General features: G+C 41.7%; 1 protein-coding gene across 1 annotated transcript in view; it reads right to left on the bottom strand.

The window, feature by feature from the left end:
- Positions 1 to 238: 238 nt before the first annotated feature.
- kdm5ba (lysine (K)-specific demethylase 5Ba) overlaps positions 239 to 20,902 on the bottom strand; it is a 117,902-nt gene continuing 97,238 nt past the window's right edge. The window contains exons 22-25 of the mRNA XM_052035038.1: positions 20,660 to 20,767; positions 12,035 to 12,544; positions 7,161 to 7,277; positions 239 to 409 (exon numbers count right to left, since the gene is read on the bottom strand). Coding sequence (XP_051890998.1) covers positions 386 to 409; positions 7,161 to 7,277; positions 12,035 to 12,544; positions 20,660 to 20,767 — 759 coding nt within the window. The 3' untranslated portion in view covers positions 239 to 385. The remainder of the gene's footprint in view (positions 410 to 7,160; positions 7,278 to 12,034; positions 12,545 to 20,659; positions 20,768 to 20,902) is intronic.

The following is a 20,902-nucleotide window of genomic DNA, read 5'->3' as shown; positions in this document are numbered from 1 at the left end:
ATTACTTGACAGAAGTATTAGAAATACTTCCACTTGACTTATCCATTCTACAACATTACCCATTTGTAGTATCTGATACTCATATGCACAAAATCTGTCCAGTAAGACGGGAAGTATGGATGCTTTGGAAGAAAATATAGGACAACTTCCCCAACATACTTCTGCTGCAAATGTTTGCAGTTCCATACCTCAGCTGTAGAAGTATCACAGGCTTCCGCAAGACACTGCATAACCTCCAGTGGTTCATAGTTCAGTTGTTCAGATTGTTGCTGGTGATCTTCTACTACAGGGGACTGAGTTAATAAGATCTGATAAATGTGTTGCATCTCAGGTAGAGTAACCTGTATTAATAGAGCCTCCATCATCAATTCATCAAGTTGAGATCTCACATCATCAGACAGGCACAGCCCTGAAAGAGTCAAGATTTGTGATAGTAAGTTCCTCATTCCTAAAAAGGGTCTATAAAATATTTTCAGGATGGGATAAAAGTTTCCCCAAGTAACTGTTTTATCAAATTTATCCTGTAAAGAAAATACTTTGCCAAAAGACATGTACAATAATCACTGATTTGTGGCTGATATCCTATGACTACCAAATAAAGACAGTTATTGCAATCAGTGTATTACCTTCAAAATCAAGTGCTGGGACTACTTCATCTAGAGCAACAGATATGCAAATAGATAGAAGTTATAATGGGGAGGTCACAATAGGGGCTGACCATGACTCCCACTAAAACTACCAGTATCTTTCAGTCATACAGTCTGCACTCCAAATCTAAATTCTGCATGGACACCATGAGTTTCTTTTCCTGTACAGTCATGGAAACTCATGATTAACAGGATATTGCAGTTGTGGTTAACAAAAAACATCCAGTCAATCTTAATCCACCCACAAAGACGTGAACTGTTTTCTCCTACACCTGGCTGGTTACAGCACCCAATTATCTATTCAATAATTCTCCTCTACAACCATAATCAGAAGTCTGTTTCATGTGTTTATCCTTCAATGCATTTAGGATTTGAAGACATCTTTTGTAAAATTGTCATACAGTTTGAACATGCACCCTCGTCAAGCTTTTTTTTCCTACATTTGCCTTTCCATTCCCTCGACCATCTTGCACAGATCCAAGGTCATTTCCTAGGTCCTTCGTTTTGAGGATAAAAATTCCAGGTTTCTAGCTGTAAAGTTTTTGTTCATGACTTCAAATCTTTTAACATAAAACAACAACATCATAATTCTTCCCTGGCACTGCTAACCATAATCTCAATGGCCAAAAACAGACCCAAAGTGTGGTCTGACCAAAGTAGTGCAGAGCTAGATTACAACTTGGCTGGCTGGTTTGATTTTTTTTCAATTGGCTATGTGATTCAACATTCCATTTGCTTTGATCATTGTTATTCTTGAATGGTTGACCATCTAGGTCAGTAAAACTGCTTGGTATCTTTTGGCTTCATCCACATTTACTTTAATGTCATTCATAAAGTATACAATTCCATGCTCTTCCCTCCATGCACTACTCTATGCTTTTCTGCATTAAATTTCATCTGTTAACATATTAAACAACTGTGGATATGTAATTCTACTTTATTCATTCACAGGATGTGGGCACCGAAAAATTCACAAGATTTATTGTTTATCCCTGACTGCTTTCCTCAATTCAGGGGTGTTTACGAGTCAACCATATAAATGGGTGTGCAGTCACATGCAGGGCAAACCATACAAGTATATTCTTTCATTAAAGAACACAAATGCACCAGATGAGTTTTTATGACAATCTAGTGCTTTCATAGTTAATGTTACCTAGATTTGTTTTCTTTAAAATTCCAGAATTTGTTGGATTTAAATTCTACCATTGTCTCAATCAAGCCAGGGGATTAACCCTGCTTCAATGAGTGTAGCAGGTATGTCAGCAGCAGCACCAGGGATATCTAAAAGAAAACACGTCAACCTTGTGAACCTGGTAAAATGCCCATTAAAAAACAAGAACAAAGTGCAACAGACAGAGCTAAGTAATGGCAATTAAATAACGAATACGAGGATCCAGGAACATCCCCATTCTTCATGATGGCAGGGTCCAGCATGGGAGTGCTAAAGCCAAGACTGAAGCATTTGCAACCACGTTCAGCCAGCAGCGCCAGGTGGACAATTCATTTTGGCTTTCTCCTCGTGATCCTCATCAACACAGAAGCCAGTGTGACTTGTTCTATTTGACATTAAGCAATGGCTGAGAGAACCAAATTCAACTAACAGCTAAAGAAGGATACAACATCCTAGATGTAGTACTGAAGATACGCTCCCATGGAAGCCACTCCCTCCAGTCAGGCTGTTTCAATACAGTTACAAAACCAGCATACAATCTGGCAAAATGTAAAACTGGCCAGATGTGCACTTGACAAATCCAATCTGGTTAAATACTGCTCCGTTATCTTTAATTAGCAGAAAAGTGATGGAAGGTGTTGTTGACAATACTGTCAAACAACACATAGCAATAACTGGACATTGGTCAGCAAGTTTCAGTTTCACCAGCACCAGTCAGCTCCAGTTCTCAGTCTTGTCCAAATATGGGCCAAAGAACTGAATTCCAAAGGTGAAGCAACAGAGGCATCAAGACAACCTTTAACTAAATGCAGCATCAAGGATCCCTGGTAAAACTGCAGTCAATGGGCACTGTCATTAAAGATGGGGATGTTCTGTTAGCCAGCTCCTTCCACGAGGTGTTTACTTGCCCAAACGTTGCAAATGGAAACTGGCCGAGGCTGTTGCAGCACCAGGACGTGGCTCCTCAGGGCAGTGTCCTAGACCCATCATTAGCAACTTCATTGATTTCCTTCCTTACATCCCAAGATCAGAAGTGGGGATGCTTGCACAATATTCAAAGCAATTTGCAACTCCTTAGCAAATGAAGCACCTCATATCAGCATGCAAAAAATCTAAGGCAACATTCGGGCATGGTCTGATAAGCCACATATAATATTTGTGTTTAAAAGTGCCAGGTAATGACCAACTCCAACAAAATAAGAGTCTAATCACCTACCTTTGATATTTAATGGCTTTACCATTTCTAAATAGCCCAGCCTGGAGAGTTATCATTAACTAGAAACGCAAGTAGACCAGCCACATAAATACTGTGACTACAAGAACGGGTCAAAGGCTGGGTATTCTGCTCAGAGTAACTCATATCCTGACACCCAAAAGCCTTTCCACAAGCTTTCAGCCACTTGTCTGAATGGATGCAGCTCCAACAACACTCAAGAAGCTTGACAGCATCCAAGTTAAAGCAGTCCACTTAGTTATCACCTTATCCACAAAGTTAAATGTGCATTCCCTCCCTGACTGGCTGGTGTTCAAGGACATCTTCAACTTCTCACCTGCTGCAGTCTGAGGTTCCCACCTGCTTCAAAAGGGCAGCAATTATACCAGTACGAAGAGCATGGTGAGCTGCCTCAATGACCATCACCCAGTAGCATTCACATGTACTATATGAAGTGCTTTCGAGGGTTGGTTATGTCTAGAATTAACTCCTGCGCAAGGACCTGGACCCACTGCAATTTGCCTACTGCCACAACAGGTCTACAGCTCACTGGCTCGCCACTATTTTGGAGCGCCTAGACAACCATAAAGCATACATCAGGCTGCTGTTTATCGATTACAACTCTGCATTCAACACCATCATCCCCTCAGTACTAATCATCAAGTTTCATAACCTGGGCCTCTACTTCCCTCTGTAACTGGATCCTCTACTGGGAGACCATAGTCAGTGTAGATCTGTAATAACATCTCCTCCTCGCTGACAACACAGGTGCACCTCAAAGATGTGTGCTTAGCCCAGTGCTCTACTCCCTCTACATTCATGACTGTGTGGCTAGGCACAACTCAAACGCCATCTATAAATTTGCCAATGACATCACTGTTGTTGGTAGAATCTCAGATGGTAACAAGGAGGCGTACAGGGATGAGAAAGATAGGCTGGTTGAGCAGTGTTGCAATAATCTCACACTTAACATCAGCAAGACCAAGGAACTGATTGTGGGTTTCAGGAAGGGGAAGTCAGAACACACACCAGTCCTCATTGAGGGGTCAGTGGTGCAAAGGGTGAGCAGTTTCAAGTCCCTGGGCAACAACATCTCAGGAGGATCTATCCTAGCCCCAACACATTGACACAATCATGAAGACATGCCAGTAACTCTACTTCATTAGGAGTTTGAGATTTCTAGATGTACGGTGGAGAGCATTCTGACTGGTTACTTCACAGCCTGGTATGGAGGCTCCAATGCACAGGATCGCAAGAGGCTGCAGAGGACTGTAGACTCAGTCAGCTCCACACGGGCACAACCATCCCCACCATTGAGGACAACTTCAAGAGGCAGTGCCTCAAGATGGTGGCATCCATCACTAAGAACCCTCACCATCTGGGAGTTGGTACCACAGGGTGGTGGTACAGGAGCCTTCAGACACACACTCAATGATTCAGAAGCAACTTCTTCCCCTCCGCCAGATTTCTGGATGGTCCATAAACCCATGAATTACCTCATTATTCCTTTTTGCACTATTTATTTTGGTAATTTATAGTAATTTTGTCTTTGCACTGCTGCCACAAAAACAACAAATTTCACATCATCTGAGTCAGTGATAATAAATCTGATTCTGACCAGCACACAATAGCTAGAAAATATACTGTCGTTACTCGCCTTGGCTACACTAACAGTATCTCCAAAATATGCAAAATTCACGACTAAGGATTAAGGACAGCAGGCCATGAGTACACCACCTGTAGGTGTCCTTCCAAGTTGCAAACAATCCTTATCTGGAAGTAGACCTAAACAACAACAATGACAGCCTAAGTCCTGGGACTCCCTACCCACCAGTGTGATAGAAGCACCTTCAGCAGATGTAAGGTTTCATGAAGGTGGCTTACCACCATCTTAAGGGAAATTTCAGGATTGGCAGTAAGTGCTATGATACCTACATCCTAAAAAGTGAATAAATCATATTCATACACATGGTGCCCACAAATATCAAATTTTGCATCTACAGAATCTCACACAGAAGGGAACCTTGGGTATTTGTACCACTGCTGGCTCTTAAAAGAACTTTGCAATTCAGCTCTACACTCGTGCTCTCTCTCCACAATCGTGCAAGATAGTTCCTTTCAAATACACGTCGTCTTTCCTTTCAAATACAATTCAATTGTCTCTGAGTTCCAATATAATCTACTTCCCCCTCTCTTCCAGATGGTGTATGCCAAATCATAACCACCCACCGTGAAACAAAGTCAGTCTATCTAGTCTTTTTCCCATAAATGGATACAACCCATAACTGGCTCCATCCCAGGTGAATCTCTTTGCATCATCTCCAGTGCAATCACATCCTTCTGACAGTGTGGCAACCAGAAATGCACATAGGTGCACCATAACCTCCTTGCTCTTTCTACGCCCAGGCTGATGAAGGCAAGCATCCCGCCTAATCTATTCGTGCTGCTGCCTTCAGGGAACCTCAGACATGTACACCAAAAGCCCACTGTTCCTAAGGTCCTATCATTCATTGTGTATATTCTTGCCTTTCTTGTCCTCAAAATACTTTTCAGGATTAAATTCCATCTGCCATTGCTCGGTTATTCTTACTGAGATCAACATTCTGTAACCTATCCTCTATCCATAATATGACCAATCTTGAGATTTCTGGGAATCTTATTCATCATGTGTCCTCCTTTCACATTCAGATCCTTAATGTATATAACAAATAGCAAGAGCTCCAGCACCAATCCCTGGAGTACACCATTTGTCATAGGCTTCCAATTTGCCAATTGCATTGGATCCCATGGCTCCAACCTTTTGGACAAGACACCCATCTGTACCTTGTCAGAGGCCTTATTGAAATCCATGTACTACATCACCCACATACTTTGAAAAAAATCAAATGAGTCAGACAGGATACCAGTCACTAAGAGCTGCTTCACAGGTTAGCAAGGCTGGACTGAATGTAAACCAGGTACCAGGGTTTATTTTTCTTACTTAAAAACAAAGGGATACAATTGAAAAAAAAAATCAGGGAAGTTTTGGTAAACCTGTACTGACAAAGTTACAGATTTCCCCACAGAAGAAAGGGTAAAAACCTGGGACCATAGAGTTAAGTTTACTGGTCAGAAGGTTTGATAAGATGAGGAAAATCATGTTTAAGTGCCTGAAAACTGGTGGATGCAAAAATCTATAATCCATCTAAAATCTATCTGAAGGACTTTGTGTGGGTGATTGCCAAAGCTCCTCCCTTTGGGGTTTCCTTACCTTTTGTCTGTGTCTATAGTAAAAAAAAAATTGATTATTATGATTCATCAATAACTCCATTCGCCTTGTAGCATGCAACTACAAAGGTGGTAAAAGTTTCTTTTGTCACTTAGCATAATGTTCCAATTATGGATGAGGAATACAAATGTTATGTGCCTACAGTTACCTATCCACTAACTACCAATTGTCTGCACAACAGCCAAGTGGAAATGTCCATCCTTTGTACCATGGGCCAGAAGTGTCTCAGATTAGGGTTTTACACCAAACAATGAAGACTCATCCAATAAACTCATTACATTGTCTTTCTATTGAAATATTACTAGACAAAGAGACAAACAACATATTTCAGTCTGTGGGGATTCTTGTCTCTCTCTCTCTCTCCAGGTAACACCTTTGAAAAGTCATTCATGGAATTGAAGAAACAATTAAATAACATTGTCTTAATCAGAGATGAACTGTTGCCTTTTACTTCCGAGAAAGACATATCCTCTACACAATTACCACTGATAGCAAGAGGCACCGCATTCTTGTAAGCTTCTCATCTTTCTCATTCTGTCCACCAATTGCACACTTTTGCAAAATGAGCCTGTTGGAAATGGTCTTTGAAGTTTTTTTTTAAATTTTATTCACAGCGTGGTAACAGGCCCTTCCAGCCCAACGAGACCACGCCGCCCACTTTAAACGCAAATTAACCTACCTGTACGTCTTTGCAATGTGGGAGGAAACCGAAGCACCTGGAGGAAACCCACGCAGACACGGGAGAACTACTAACTGGAATTATTTTTCAAATGGAATCAATTACTGGAGATAAAGTTGAAGAACTCTAATGAGAAGCTAGCTGCAACTTCACTGCCAAATAAATGTACAATAATTACAAACCTTGAGCTGGGATGTTCTTCTGCCACAAAGGTCTGGAAACTCCCATCTTCTCTTCTTTGTCCAAAAGATTCCTATTACAAACTGCAGTAAAAACTTAACCTCTTTGCCAGAATTCACCTGAATAAATAAGAAAAATGAAATCCATGAATACACTCTAAACCTATTTCAATTGGGTTTTGGAGATGGAGAAAATAATGGCCAATCCTTCCATATAATTGGAGAGAAGTTAGATTAAATACAGATTCATGGATGAGAGATAATCGTTGATGTTTGAAATATGTATTGTATGGAAAATACTAACCAAAGAATGAGGATAATTCTACCAAATTAGTAACTTTCATCTTCATTCTTAGTCAAAATAATAATTAGTAAATTATCAAAGCCATTTTATTGACTGGTTTGATGACAAACCAGCAAACAAACAGTTGCTCTATTAATTGTTTATCTGATACATGCAGAGACATCTCCCATAACTAAGGATTTCCAAATCATGCAAGTTAAATATCCATTAATAGCTGTTGTTCCATAATTCGAGGGAATTATTTTCCAGGGAAGGAAATTTTCTGCCTTAACCCAGTTCAGCCTATGTGCGACTCCAGACCCATCAATGTGATTGACTCACTTTGGGGATATTTAAGGAAGAACAAGTACCAGTAACTCCAATAATGCCATGACCAAATAAGAATCCTTTATCCTTCAATCACTAAAGAAACTGCTGCTTCATGATGTGGCTCCTATTTAGGAAATGGGTGCCAATATGCATCAGGATTTGTTTTGCAACCAGTATTACTTGAACATTGAAATCAAACGCACTTTGACAGTGTGACAAAAAAAACATACATCAATATGAGCACCATCTACAACAACTTGCATGTTGTCCTTTGTGCTGGAGAAAAAACAAAAGAGCTGGTCACTGACTTCAGGAAAGGGGGTGGTGCACATGCACCTGTCTACATCAATGGTGCTGAGGTTGAGAGCTTCAAGTGAACATCACTAACAGCCTGTCCAGGTCAAATCGGGTAGATGCCATGGCCAAGAAAGCTCACCAGCACCTCTGCTTCCTCAGGAGGCTAAAGAAATTTGGTTTGTCCCCTTTGACTCTCACCAACTTTTACCGATGCACCACAGAAAGCATCCTATCTGGATGTATCACGGCTTGGTACGGCAACTGCTCTGCCCAGGACCGCAAGAAACTGCAGAGAGTTGTGAACACAGCCCAGTGCATCACGGACGCCAGCCTCCCCTCCTTGGTCTTTACCTCTTGTTGTCTTGGTGAAGCAGCCAGCATAATCAAAGACCTCACCCACCCAGGACATTCTCTTCCCTCCTCTTCCATCGGGTAGAAGATACTGGAGCCTGAGGGCACGTACCACCAGACAAGGACAGCTTCTACCCTACTGTGATAAGACTATTGAACAGTTCCCTTATACAATGAGATGGACTATGACCTCACGATTTACCTTGTTGTGACCTTGCACCTTATTGCACTGCACTTTCTCTGTAGCTGTGACATTTTACTCTGTACTGTTATTGTTTTTACCTGTACTACATCAATGCACTCTGTACTAACTCAATGTAATTGCACTGTGTAATGAATTGACCTGTATGATCGATTTGCAAGACAAGTTTTTCCACTGTACCTCGGTACAAGTGACAACAATAACCAATACATTGTCCTTTATAAACACTGTTTGTAATGTAGACTCCTTTATTTAGGAAGTAATCCCTCTGGGAGATCAGAAGCATGTGATGGTTTAAGCATTCATGCAATTGTACCATTTCATTTGGTTAGAGATCAGTCAGGTTTAATTCCGTGTCAGCTGCTTTTATAAGGAAGAGACAGTTTGGTCTTCTGAGGTTCAAAGAGAAATGGCATATACTTATGATGGGTGCAAACAAAATTTCATTTGTTGTTGCACGTTCAATTGTTGACATCTTTCAAACTTCATTCTTTACCCTCACTATGCACCATTAACAAAATCTTCAAAGACTTTTTGGTTCCAATTAAATGGCAGCAAAGAATATGGGAAAATCTACCATGACCCCGTTTGCCTGTTACCTCCATCCTGGATCACACTGCTCCTTCCAGTATGATCCTGGGCACAGTTCCCAGCATGCTAATGAGGCACAGTTCCCTCCACATTTAAATGACTCCACTGACAGTAATACTTACAGCAATGAGGCCCCAACCCTGGCTCAGGCTATCAAATCTCCTGTTCAGATTGAGTATTTGTGGATATCCTTCACATTCACTCTCACACGTCAAAATTTAAAAATGTAAAATTAAAGGAATAAAACACACAAGCATTTAAAGTAACTCAAGCATCTAAACTAATGCAATTAAATAAAATTTAGGCCTTTATTTACATTTTTCCTCAGCAGCTGATTTTCCCCTTTGATTTCAACTCGTCACACCTACATCAGTCTAGGTTAGAAACCTGAGAAAGTTTGCAGTACCCCATTGAACTCCTGAAGTCCACTGGCTGGCAATCTCACGAGTGGGAGACTGTGTTCCAGCTTCCCATTGTGAACTGCCCATCTTGGAACACATCTGCTGACAGATCTAGTGTGAATCCCAGCAGAAGATACGCCCCAATAATCACATGCGCTGATGCAGGAAGAGAAAAACAAATCTGGACAAATTATGCAAAATCCCACAGATCGGTGGATGGACAAAACGATGCAATCGTTGAGAAATTTTAAAACCTTAAATTTATTCATACTGTTTTCTCTTCTTTATCCAATTTCCTATCCACGTTAATGTACTACCCAAATCTTGTGAACACTTAAAGAACAAGTCTTGTGTAACATCTTATCAAACATTTTATGAAAATCCAGGTACATCAGACCATCTCCCCCTTATCTACCCTTTTTGTTCTCGCTCTCAAAACTCCTTACTGGACTTGTCAAATGCAAATTTCCTGGTCAAGCCTTTTGTTTATAGCTGCACTTGTGCAGGAGAGTGAAAAAGATTCCATCATACCACAGGCATGCCTTGACGACAGTGAAAAAGCTTTTGGGAATCAGATGGATCACTCACTTTAGAAAACCCAATCTCTAACCCGCTTTTTTTCAGCCACAGTATTTAGGTGTCTGACTCAGTTAACTTTCTGGTCAGTAATGATGTCCATGACTTTGGTGGTGTGGGATTCAGTATGGCAGGTGGAAGGAAGGTGGCTTGATAGTCTGCTGAAGATATTGTTCATTGACATTTGTGTGACATGCATAACTCTGAGCCCTTTGTTGCAGAGGCACACAAATCAGTTGTGTTGATTCTCAAGTGCCTCAGCGGAGTTCAATAAAAGTGCAACCTAAAATATTCAATTTAGGATCTTTATTCTGAATGGCTTTGTGCAGACTCTATGTTATCAGTGGGTTAAATTGTCGACACCTTTGGAAGGAAAACTGTTGATACAAAATTCTTCTGATCTCTTCGATTTCCTCCTGGGCTCTGCAAGGTGGCACATTGGCAGTAAGACAGAACAATGGTTCACAACTCCAGAGACCTGGGTTCAACGTTGCTGTCAAAGTGGGGTGTGCACATTCTCTCTGAGTATGCAAGTCTGTGGTTCCCCTCTGGGTGCTCCAGTTTTTGCCTACATCCTACGTCCCAAGGCAAGCTGGTAGGTTAATCGGCTACTTCCCCTTTGTGCAGGTAAGTGGCCAAAGAATCAAAAGATGGAAATACAAGAGAGTAAGTTGCAGGACTACAGCAAAATAAAGAATGGGAAAGTGGGAGCCAGCATAGACCTAATGCGCGCCATGTGTTGTAATAAGAAACTTTTTATTTTGCTGTCTTATCAATCCTACTACAGAAAGTTGCTTAAAATTTGTTCCTCTGAAGCTGGAAATATCTTTATCCCCTCATATGCTCCAAAAATCAAACTAGGGGCTAAATCCTTTTCATTGGGGGGGGGGGTGCGGGTGGTGAGTGATGGCTTCAGATAATGGAGCCCATCATCTCTGCAAGTATCCAGTCTTGATTAGTCAGGGCATCGAGTTTAGAAGTAGGGACATTATGTTGCAGTCATACAAGACATTGGTGAGGCCACATTTGGAGTATTCTGTACAGTTTTGGTCACCGTTATAGGAAAGACATTGTCAAGCTGGAGAGGGGGCAGAAGAGATTTCCGGAGGATGCTGCCTGGACTAAAGAGCCTGAGTTATAGGGAGAGGTTGGCCACGCTGGATCTTTATTCCTTGAAGCGTAGGAGAACAAGGGGTGACCTTATAGAAGTTTATAAAATCATGAGGGGTATGGATAAGGTGGACGGTCATAGTCTTTTCACCAGGGTTGGGGAGTCCAAAACTAGAGGGCAGAGATGCACGAAAAGAGGGGAGAGATTTAAAAGAGACCCAAGGGGTAACTTCTTTACACAGAGAGTAGTGAGTACCTGGCATGAGCTGCCAGAGGAAGTGGTTGAGGTGGGTACAATTGCAACACTTGAGAGGCATTTGGTACATGGAGTGGAGGGGCTTGGAGGGTTACGGGCTGAACGCAGGCAACTGGACAAGCAGGGAGGATGTTGTAGTCAGCATGGACCAGTTGGACTGAAGGGCCTGTTTCTGTGCTGTATTACTGTATGACTCTAATACCCAATCATTTCATGGAATACTATGTTTGGTCCTTCACCTTGTTTTCTCATTTAAAAATTTACAGACAGCAAGGATTGAAACGTGTAACAATTAGCATCATTCAACTTAAAAAAATTCTGCTGTAGGTTGATGTAACTGGGAAGGCAGTAACCTGCAAGAACTTGATTCAAGATGTCATGCTTTTAAAAAAAAGAGCTGCTGTTAAGAAAAATGGTGGTTTCCTTTCCTGAGAAAGGGGTGGTTGAATTAAAAAGTAACTGGCTTTAGTCATGACTTACCTGCAAGTTGCATTCAGCTACTCGCTTCTCTAATTCGGTAGCAGCCATTTGTTTTGTAATACCTGGCCAAGGCTGGGTTGCTACTTGTGAGGTGATTAGGGCCAAGTGTAGTTCATCTGTGCTAAGAAGGTGCTTTGCCCGTTGCTGCCAGTTCATAGCTCGTTCAAAAACATAATTTAGTGCTTCGCCCTCTGGCAGTCTGACAGGAATCTCCTGTAGCGTCGAGAGGAGTGGGAGGATTTTCTCAAACGTTGGCTTTTCTGATCGCAGACAGAGAGGACAGAGCCAAGGTTGCTCCCCATGGCAACCACTGGCTGCTGAGACACAGTTGCTGTGGAACCAGTCTTTGCAAAGCTCACACTGCAGCATGGAGCCAGATGGACCTTTCTGACAAACACACATTTTCATTTCTAAACACTCTGCATCAGAAAGATACTTCATGGAGTTTGATGTTTGGAGGGAACGAAAGGATTCCATTTCTTTCAGTCTGGCTTCATTGAAAGATCCCACCTGTAAATCAGAAAATAAATTATCCTTGCAATGTCAAATGAGTAATAAGCTGTTGCCTTGTATATCAGCTACATTAACAGCAATGAACTTTCTTGGTATAAATCAATTTATTTAGCCCTCCCCAGAATCAAAATTGAATTTAAGACAAGAGACACGATATCTTTATTAGTCACATGTACATCGAAACAGTGAAATGCATCATTTTTGCATAGTGTGTTCTGAGGGCAGCCCACAAGTGTCGCCACGCTTCCGGTGCCAACACTGCATGCCCACAACTTCCTAACCCACAAGTCTTTGGAATGTGGGAGGAAAGCGGAGCACCCAGAGGAAACCCATGCAGACACGGGGAGAACATACAAACTCCTTACAGTGGCTGGAATTGAACCCAGGTTGCTGGCACTGTAAAGCATTACGCAAACCGCTATACTACTGTGCCTGCTGGAAATACGATCTATATTAATGACTTGGAAGAAGGGACAGAGTGCATGAGATCCAGATTTACTGATGAAACAAAAATAGGTGGATTACCATATCACAAAAAGCCTGCAAAGATATACAAGTTAAGTGAGTGGGCAAGAAGTTGACAAATGGTTTAATAATGCAAGGAACGAGGCTATCCACGTTGGAAGAAAAAAAATGAAAAACTACTGATTTAAGTGGAATGAGGCTGCAAAATGTTGCTGTAAAATGGGATCTGGGAAGCCTAGTATATGGAATACAAAGACACACGAGGGACTACAGATGCTGGAAATCTGGAGCAACACAAAATGCTGGAACTCAGGTCAGGCAACACCTATGGAGGGAAATGGACAGGTGACGTTTCAGGGCAAGATCCTTCATCAGGACTGGAAAGAAAGACTGGACATAGCCAGTATAAAAAGGAGGGGGAAGGTTTACAACAAGAGCTGGTGGGTGATAGGTGGATCCAGGACAGAGGGGGAGAGTGGGAATGATGCAAGAAGCTGGGAGGTGATAAGTGGAAGTGAAAGGGCTGAGAAGATGGAATCTGATAGGTCAGTGAACCATGGAATAAAGGGAAGAAGGTGAGGAGGGGAACCAGAGGGAGCAATGTGTGGGCATTGGGCAGATTGAGAGGGTGGCGGAGGGGGTAAGAAAATGGGTGATGGATACAGTGGGATAAGGGAAAAAAAAATTTGGTGGGGGGGGGGGGGTAAGTGTGGGGAGAAAACAGAGGGGAGTCATTACCAGAAGTTAGAGAAATAGACTTTCTTGCCATCAAATTGGAGACTACCAAAGCAGAATATGAGGTACTGTTCTTCTAATCTGCATCTAGCCTCAACTTGGTGGTAGGCCATGGAAACATGTTGGTGTGGGATGCATTTATCACCCGCCAGTTCCTGTTCCACCCCTTCCCCCCCACCCCATATTTTTACACTGACCATCTCCCCTTTCTTTCCAGTCCTGATGAAGAGTCTTGACCCAAAATGTTAACTGTCCATTTCACTCCATAGGTTAGGTCTGATCTGTTGAGTTCCTCCAGCATTTTGTGTTGCTATGGAAAACAAATGTTAGCATACGGGTACAATAAGTAATTGGGAAGGCCAATAGAATGCTGCCCTTTATTGCATGGGTATAGAGTATAAAAGCAGAGAAAGTTTGATCCAACTCCAGTTCAAGTCTCATACCTAAAAGTACTGTGCATAGTTTTTGTCTCCATATTTACAGAGTGATATACTTCCACTGAAGATGGTGCAACGTAGATTGACTGGGTCAATTACTTGGACAAAGGGGTTGATGTATGAAGAAACATTGAGGTGGTTAGGCCTATATGCATGGAATATAGAAGAACAATGATTTTGAGGGGGAATTGACAGGGTAGCTGCTGATAGAATGTTTCTGCTATTAGGGTTACCTGCATCTAGAAGCCACCCTTTTAGAATGGAGATGAGAAAGAATTTTTCCTGAGAGTCATGAATCTTTGGAATTCTTTACCTAACTGCAGAGATGCCATCATTGAAGATATTCAAAATGAAGCCTGATGTACATTTGAATTGTAACAGAATTGAGGGGTATGGGTAGGGAGTGGGAAAATGGTGTTGAGGCCAAAATTGGATCAGCTATAATCTCATTTAATAACAGAGCATGGGTTAGCCTGTTCTTGCTCCTGTTTCTTATATCAGTCAGGAAACACCTAGTTAGTTTCAGGTTGATGACTTTTGATTCCCTCTCCATAGATGCTGCTTGACCTGCTGAATATTTCCAGCATTACTTGCTTTCCGATCAAAAAAACAACAATGTAGGAGACTCCTCCTCCTCCTCTTCCTGGGTACCATCTGCACACGAAAGTCATTTGATGGCATGGCTTTGCTTACTCAAGTGGACACAGCGCAAAAGAAACCAAAGTATTTTACAAAGCATCTATTCGGCCATTGCTTTTATGCCAGCTCTTTGCTGGAGTTATTATCTGCAACTCCCAAAGACCCAAGGTCACCATATATCTCAATATTCAAATATGGGAATACCTGGATAAACTGAGGATCCTCAATTACATCGCCCTAACATCACAGAAGTCCCTGAATGAGATGGTGGGGTTAATATATGGGCCCCACAGAAGGAATCCATTCTGAAGGGAATTTAATTATAGAGATAAAAACCAAATCTGTACAAATGATAGTGGAAGTGGGAATAAAAACAGAAAATGCTGTGAACATCAGCCAATCAGGCAGCACCCATAGAAAGAGAAAGAGAGTTAGAGTTAAAATTAAAGAGTTAAAGAACTGAACCCAAAATATTAACTGTTTCTTTCCACAGATGCTACCCAACCTCCAGGATTGTTTTTATTTCAGATTCCCAGTACAGGTCCTCTCCACGTCATGAGCACCCAACTTGCATTCAGCCCAGACATACGAATGAGCATTTAAGAGACTGGCGGGATGGATTTGCCAGCTGCTGCAGGGCTGCAAGCATTTTCTTCCCCCTGGGAATTCTGTTCCTGGCCACATTTCTGACTTGTGAACAGTTCGAGTTGCAAACAGTTCACAGGAACAGAACCCTGCTGTAACCTGGGGAGGACCTGTATGCGTCTTTTCTTCTCCCCCCATTTTCATTTACTGTGGAAATAAGAACATGCTGATATACGGGAGGATGTTCAACAAGGTGAATAAGTCACCGACTCTTCATAACTGGACCTTATGGTGTTCAAGGAAACCAAAGTGGTATTAAGCAGAGAATGCAAACTGTGGCACAGAATGAGAGAGAGCAGCTGGTCTAATCTATGCATAGAGCATTAAGGAGCATTAACAGTTGTGGCAGGCACCAAAGGTTTAGAAATGCATGGACAGAAATCACCAATAAGTTAAAGGACAATTATGTTTGACAAATTTCGAAGGGTGATCAACTGGGTAGGTAATACAATGTGTGATTGATTTTTCAACAGACATTTGACAAGATGCCTCCTGTGGCTGATAAGGTGTGATATACAAATGAGAAAAATAAGAAAGTCTAAATACCACATTAAAGCAAACATAGGAAAATAAAAACAACAGAGCTGTCTAGTGTGTGGCCTTGCACCATGCAAAAAAATCCCCCATTGGTCTCATTTTTATTTTAAATGTTGCAAGCATTTCAGAAAGGCTTACTCGACCTTTGCCAGGAACGGGCAGATTACAAGGAAAGGCTAGATAGATGAGGCTTGAGGCAACTTGATTAAAATCATGAGATCCTGACAGATCTCGACAGTGTGGATGGAGCGAATTTAACAAAAATAGTTGAGATTTCAGATCCAGAATCCTTTGTCAGATGTTTCTTTCCACAGATACCGCCCAACCAGCTGTGTTTTTTTTCCCAGCATTTTCTAAAAAAAAATTCAGATTTCCAGCAGTTGCAATTTTTTTTTTAACCTTGATTTTTAAAATAAGGGGCCATCCGTTTGAGCCGATGCAAAATCTTTTCTCTCAGGAGGGTTATGTCTTTGGAACCCTCTGCTTGAAGAGCAGCGAAAGCAGAGTCATTGATTTTTTTTAAAGAAAGGTACAGGTCAATATATGCTCGATAAGCAAAGGGATGAAAAGTTACCATGGGTAGAAGGGAATGTGAAGTTTATATTCAGATCAGCTATGACCTTATTAGGCTCAAGGGGCCAAGACTCCTACTCCTACTCCACATACTTATGATCACACATTCATCTGTGATAGGTTGAAGACCAGGAAAGTCTGAACAACAGGAATGGAGATATTCTGCAAAGCGATCACTTAATTTGTTTTTAATTTCCTTAATGGAGAGCAAATCATGAGCAGCAAATGTAGTACACTAAACTGAAAGCAGAAGTAAATCACTTCATGTTGAAGTCAATGGAAATACATATGACGTTATAACTATTACAGTAACTTGGCTGAATGCTGGACAGGACTGACAGCTCAATGTTGCAGATACAATAGAGGGGGATGGAAAAGAGGTGGGGTAGTTGCACTACTGATCGCAGCTGCAGTTGGAAGGGACCTCCTGGAGAGTTCATCCAGTGAGGCAATTTGGGTAGAGCTCAGGAATAAGAAAGGTGCAATCATTATGATGGGGTCATCAGCTCCCAACAGCCAGCAGGAGATAGAGGAACAGATATGTAGGCAGATTATAGAAAGATGTAAAAGCAACACATTTGTTGTAGTGGGCAACTTTAATTTCCCCAATATTGACTGGGCCTTCCTTAGTGCCAGAAGCTAAGGTGGAGCAGAATTTGTTAGGTACATCCAGGAGGGATTTTTTTTTGACAGAGCATGTAGTTAGTCCAACCAGGGAAGGAGCCATACCAAACCTTCTATGGGGAAATGAGCCTGGCCTGGAGACCAGTTTCAGTGGGCGAGCATTTTGGGAACAATGATCATAATTCAGTAAATTTCAAGATAGTTATGGATAAGGCTGGACCTTGGGAAAAGTACTAAAATGAGGAAAAGTTAAGTACAACAGAATTAGACAGAAGCTGGGGAATGTAGAGTGGGAGCGAATGTTATTGGTTAGGTTTACATTTGACATGTGGGAGTCAATTAAAGGCCAGCTAGTCAGAATTCAGGACCAAAATGTTCACGAGTATGAAGGTTAAAGATAGCAAAATTCAGGAGCCTTGGATGACAAGAGATGTTGCAAATTTAGTCAAAAAAGCATATGCAGGGTTTAGGAAGCTGAAATCAGACAGGGCTCTTAAGGAATACAAAGAGGTAGGAAAGAACTTGAACAGGGAATCAGGAGCACTAAAAGGGACCACGTCGAGAGTAGGATTAAGGAAAATCCTAAGGCTCTTTATACATACATTTAAACAAGAGGGTTACTGGGGAGAGGATAGGACCACTGAAGGGCAAAAGGAGAGAATTTATGTCTAAAGCCAAAGGAAGTGGTTAAGGTACTAAATGAGGTATTGTAAAATATAGTGAGATCAGTGAGGGGTATGCTGAAATTCTAGAGCACGTTGCTATCAAGGAGTTGGTGGTGTTGGATCTCTTGAACATTAAGTCCCCAAGGCCTGATGGGATCTGTCCCAAATTATTGAGAGAGGCCTTAACAGATCTTGGCATCCTCTTGAGCCAGTCAAGGTCCCAAAAGACAGAATAGCCAATGTTGTTGCTTTAAGAAGGGCAATATGGACAAACCAGGAAATTATAGGCCACTGAACCTTTCATTGCTAGTAGGGAAGTTATTGAGGAAAGTGATAGGATCTACATCTCGAAAAGTATAGACTATTAGGGATAGTCAGCATGGCTTTGTGTGGAGAGGGTCATGTCTTACAAACTTAATTGAGTTTCTTGAGGTGGTAATGAAGATAATTGATGAGGGTAGAACAGACCAAGTCCCTCATGGTAGGCTGATGCAAAGCATTAAGGCACATGGGATCCATGGTGACTTGATAGATTGGATTCAAAATTGACTTGGCCAGAGAAGGAGATGGAGGAGAGTTATTTTGACTGGAGGTCTGTGACCAAAATCTCCATTTTGCTGGGATCAGTGCTGGACCTCTGTTGTTCGTATGTATATAAATGATTTGGACAAAAATGTAGGTGGTCTGATTAGTAAGTTTGCAGATGACAAAAATTGGCAGTGTTGTGAATAGTGAGCAAGATTGTCAAAGGATGTAGCAGGATATAGATCAGTTGGAAATTTGCATGGAGAAATAGCACATGGAGCTTAATCTGGACAGATGAGAGGTGGTGCACTTTGGGAGGTCAAATACAAGAGGAAAGCATACAGTAAATGGCAGGACCCTTGGGAGCATTGAAGTACAGAGGGATCTTGGGATGCAAGTCCATAGCTCCCTGAAAGTGGTAACACAAGTGGATAGGGTGGTAAAGGTGGTGTACAGCATACTTGCCTTCATCAGTAGGGGCACTGAGTAGAAAAGAGTTAGGAAGTTATGTTGCAGCTATATAAAACTTTGGTTAGGCCACAGTTGGAGTACTGCATGCAGTTCTACTCACATTATAGGAAGGATTTGGAGGCTTTGGAGAAGGTGCAGCAAACCAACACATTGCCCAGATTAGAAAGTATTAGCTACAATGAGTGGTTGGACAAACTTGCACTGTTTTCTCTGGAATAGAGGCTGAGGAGCAACCAGAGGTATACAAAATCATGAAAGGCATAGACAGGGTAGATGGTCAGTCTTTTTCCCCCAGGGTGGAATTGTCAACTACTTGAGGGCAAAGCTTTAAGTTGAGAGTGGGAAGGTTTAAAGGAGATTTACGAGGCAAGTTACTTTTTCTCAAATATAAACAGAGTGGTAGATACCTGGAACGCACTGCCAGGGGAAGTGGTGGAAGCATGTACAATGGCAATGCTTAGAACAGGCATTTAGACAGGCACATGAACAGCCAAGGAATGGATGGATCTAGACCATGTGCAGGCCAATGTGCAGTCTAAGTTGCTATCACAGCTGGCACAGACATCAAGGGCTAAAGGGTCTGTTCCTGTTCTATGACCTACAAGGGAGGCGGCAAACCGGAATGTCTTGCATCTCCTGCAGCTGCATAGGAAGGTTCTGAGAAGAAGAATTGGTATTGGAGGATATAGAAGAATAGACCAGAGTTCATGACATGAACCTTTCCTTCATAATGCAGAAAGATGGAGGAAGATAAGCCTGCTAATTGGATTGCATTGTAGCTGTTGCATACTTCAAAGGATTATCCATTGAATGTGGTGGCTGATGGCGTGGCAGGAGAGGACAAGGAGTTATGGCTGGGAGGAGAGAAGTAGGCAAGAGCATAAGTGCAAGTCAGACGTGGTTGAGAGCCTTGCTGACCATGATAGACAGGAAATCCCCTTGCTAGCTCTCCATCCTCAAATGAAAACTTTTTCCCTCAGTTCTGATGTAATTTATTAGCAAGATCAAATCTTTCTCTACCCACAGATGTCTGATCTTCTGTACATTTCCAGCATTTTCTGTTTTTAATTTCAGATTTCCAGCTTCTGCATCATTTTGCTCTTGGCTTGATCTCTCATCTGAAGGATAGTACCCAAATGAAACACTAATGCATTAAAGAATTAGCCTACATTTAGTGGTCTAGTCCTAGAATAAGGTTAAAGGCTGCAAGCAAGAGCTATCACAAGACAACTTACAGTATTGTGTGTAGCTCTGGTCACCACACTAAAGGAAAAATGGAGGCTTTCGAGTAAGTGCAGAAGAGGTTCATGAGAATGTTGGCTGGATTGGAGTGCATTAGCTATACAGAGAAGCTGGAGAAACTTGGATTGTTTTCTCAGCAGCGTTAGAGACTGAGTGGCAAGCTGATAGAAGTACATAAAATTATGAGGGGCGTAGATAGGGCATTTTTTTCCAGGATGAAAATGTCAAATGCTAGATGGAACAGATTTAAGGTGAAAAGGGAAAAGTTAAAAGGAGATTTTAGACAGAGTGGTAGATGCCTGGAATCCACTCAGGGGAGACTCAGTATCATGGAAACAAGTTCTAAAACCCATCAAACTGATACCAACTTATCTGAACAGTACTAGCAAGAACAAATAAAACTCATGAGCTAGAAGGACAGACACCCGACCTTGCAAACGAAATGCACGATTTTGCTATACAAAAGATACAATTACATTCATTTGTCCTACAACTCTGAAATCAAACTTTATACGTTAAAAGTCACCATCGACACCTTGACCAATATTACTTACGCTTTCTAGCTTTGGACTTTTCCCTTTTCCATTCTGAAAATGTTCTTTTGATTTCTTGGCTCTCTTTTTCAATCCAGTTGCACAAATGTCTGACCTGGGACACAGCACCTAGATTAACAAAGTGTAAAAACTTCATTTAGCAGCAATGGCAAAAGGATTCAAAATTCAACTCTCAGAATAAGATCTTGATGATGGTGACCTGTTACTGCTTTGATTTGCTAACTTTGCCAGATCTCTCAAAGG

Source organism: Pristis pectinata, chromosome 20 (genome assembly GCF_009764475.1).
Source record: "Pristis pectinata isolate sPriPec2 chromosome 20, sPriPec2.1.pri, whole genome shotgun sequence".
NCBI classification, from domain to species: Eukaryota; Metazoa; Chordata; class Chondrichthyes; order Rhinopristiformes; family Pristidae; genus Pristis; species Pristis pectinata.
Note: the sequence above shows the minus strand (reverse complement) of the source record. Positions and strands in the feature narration are given on the sequence as shown.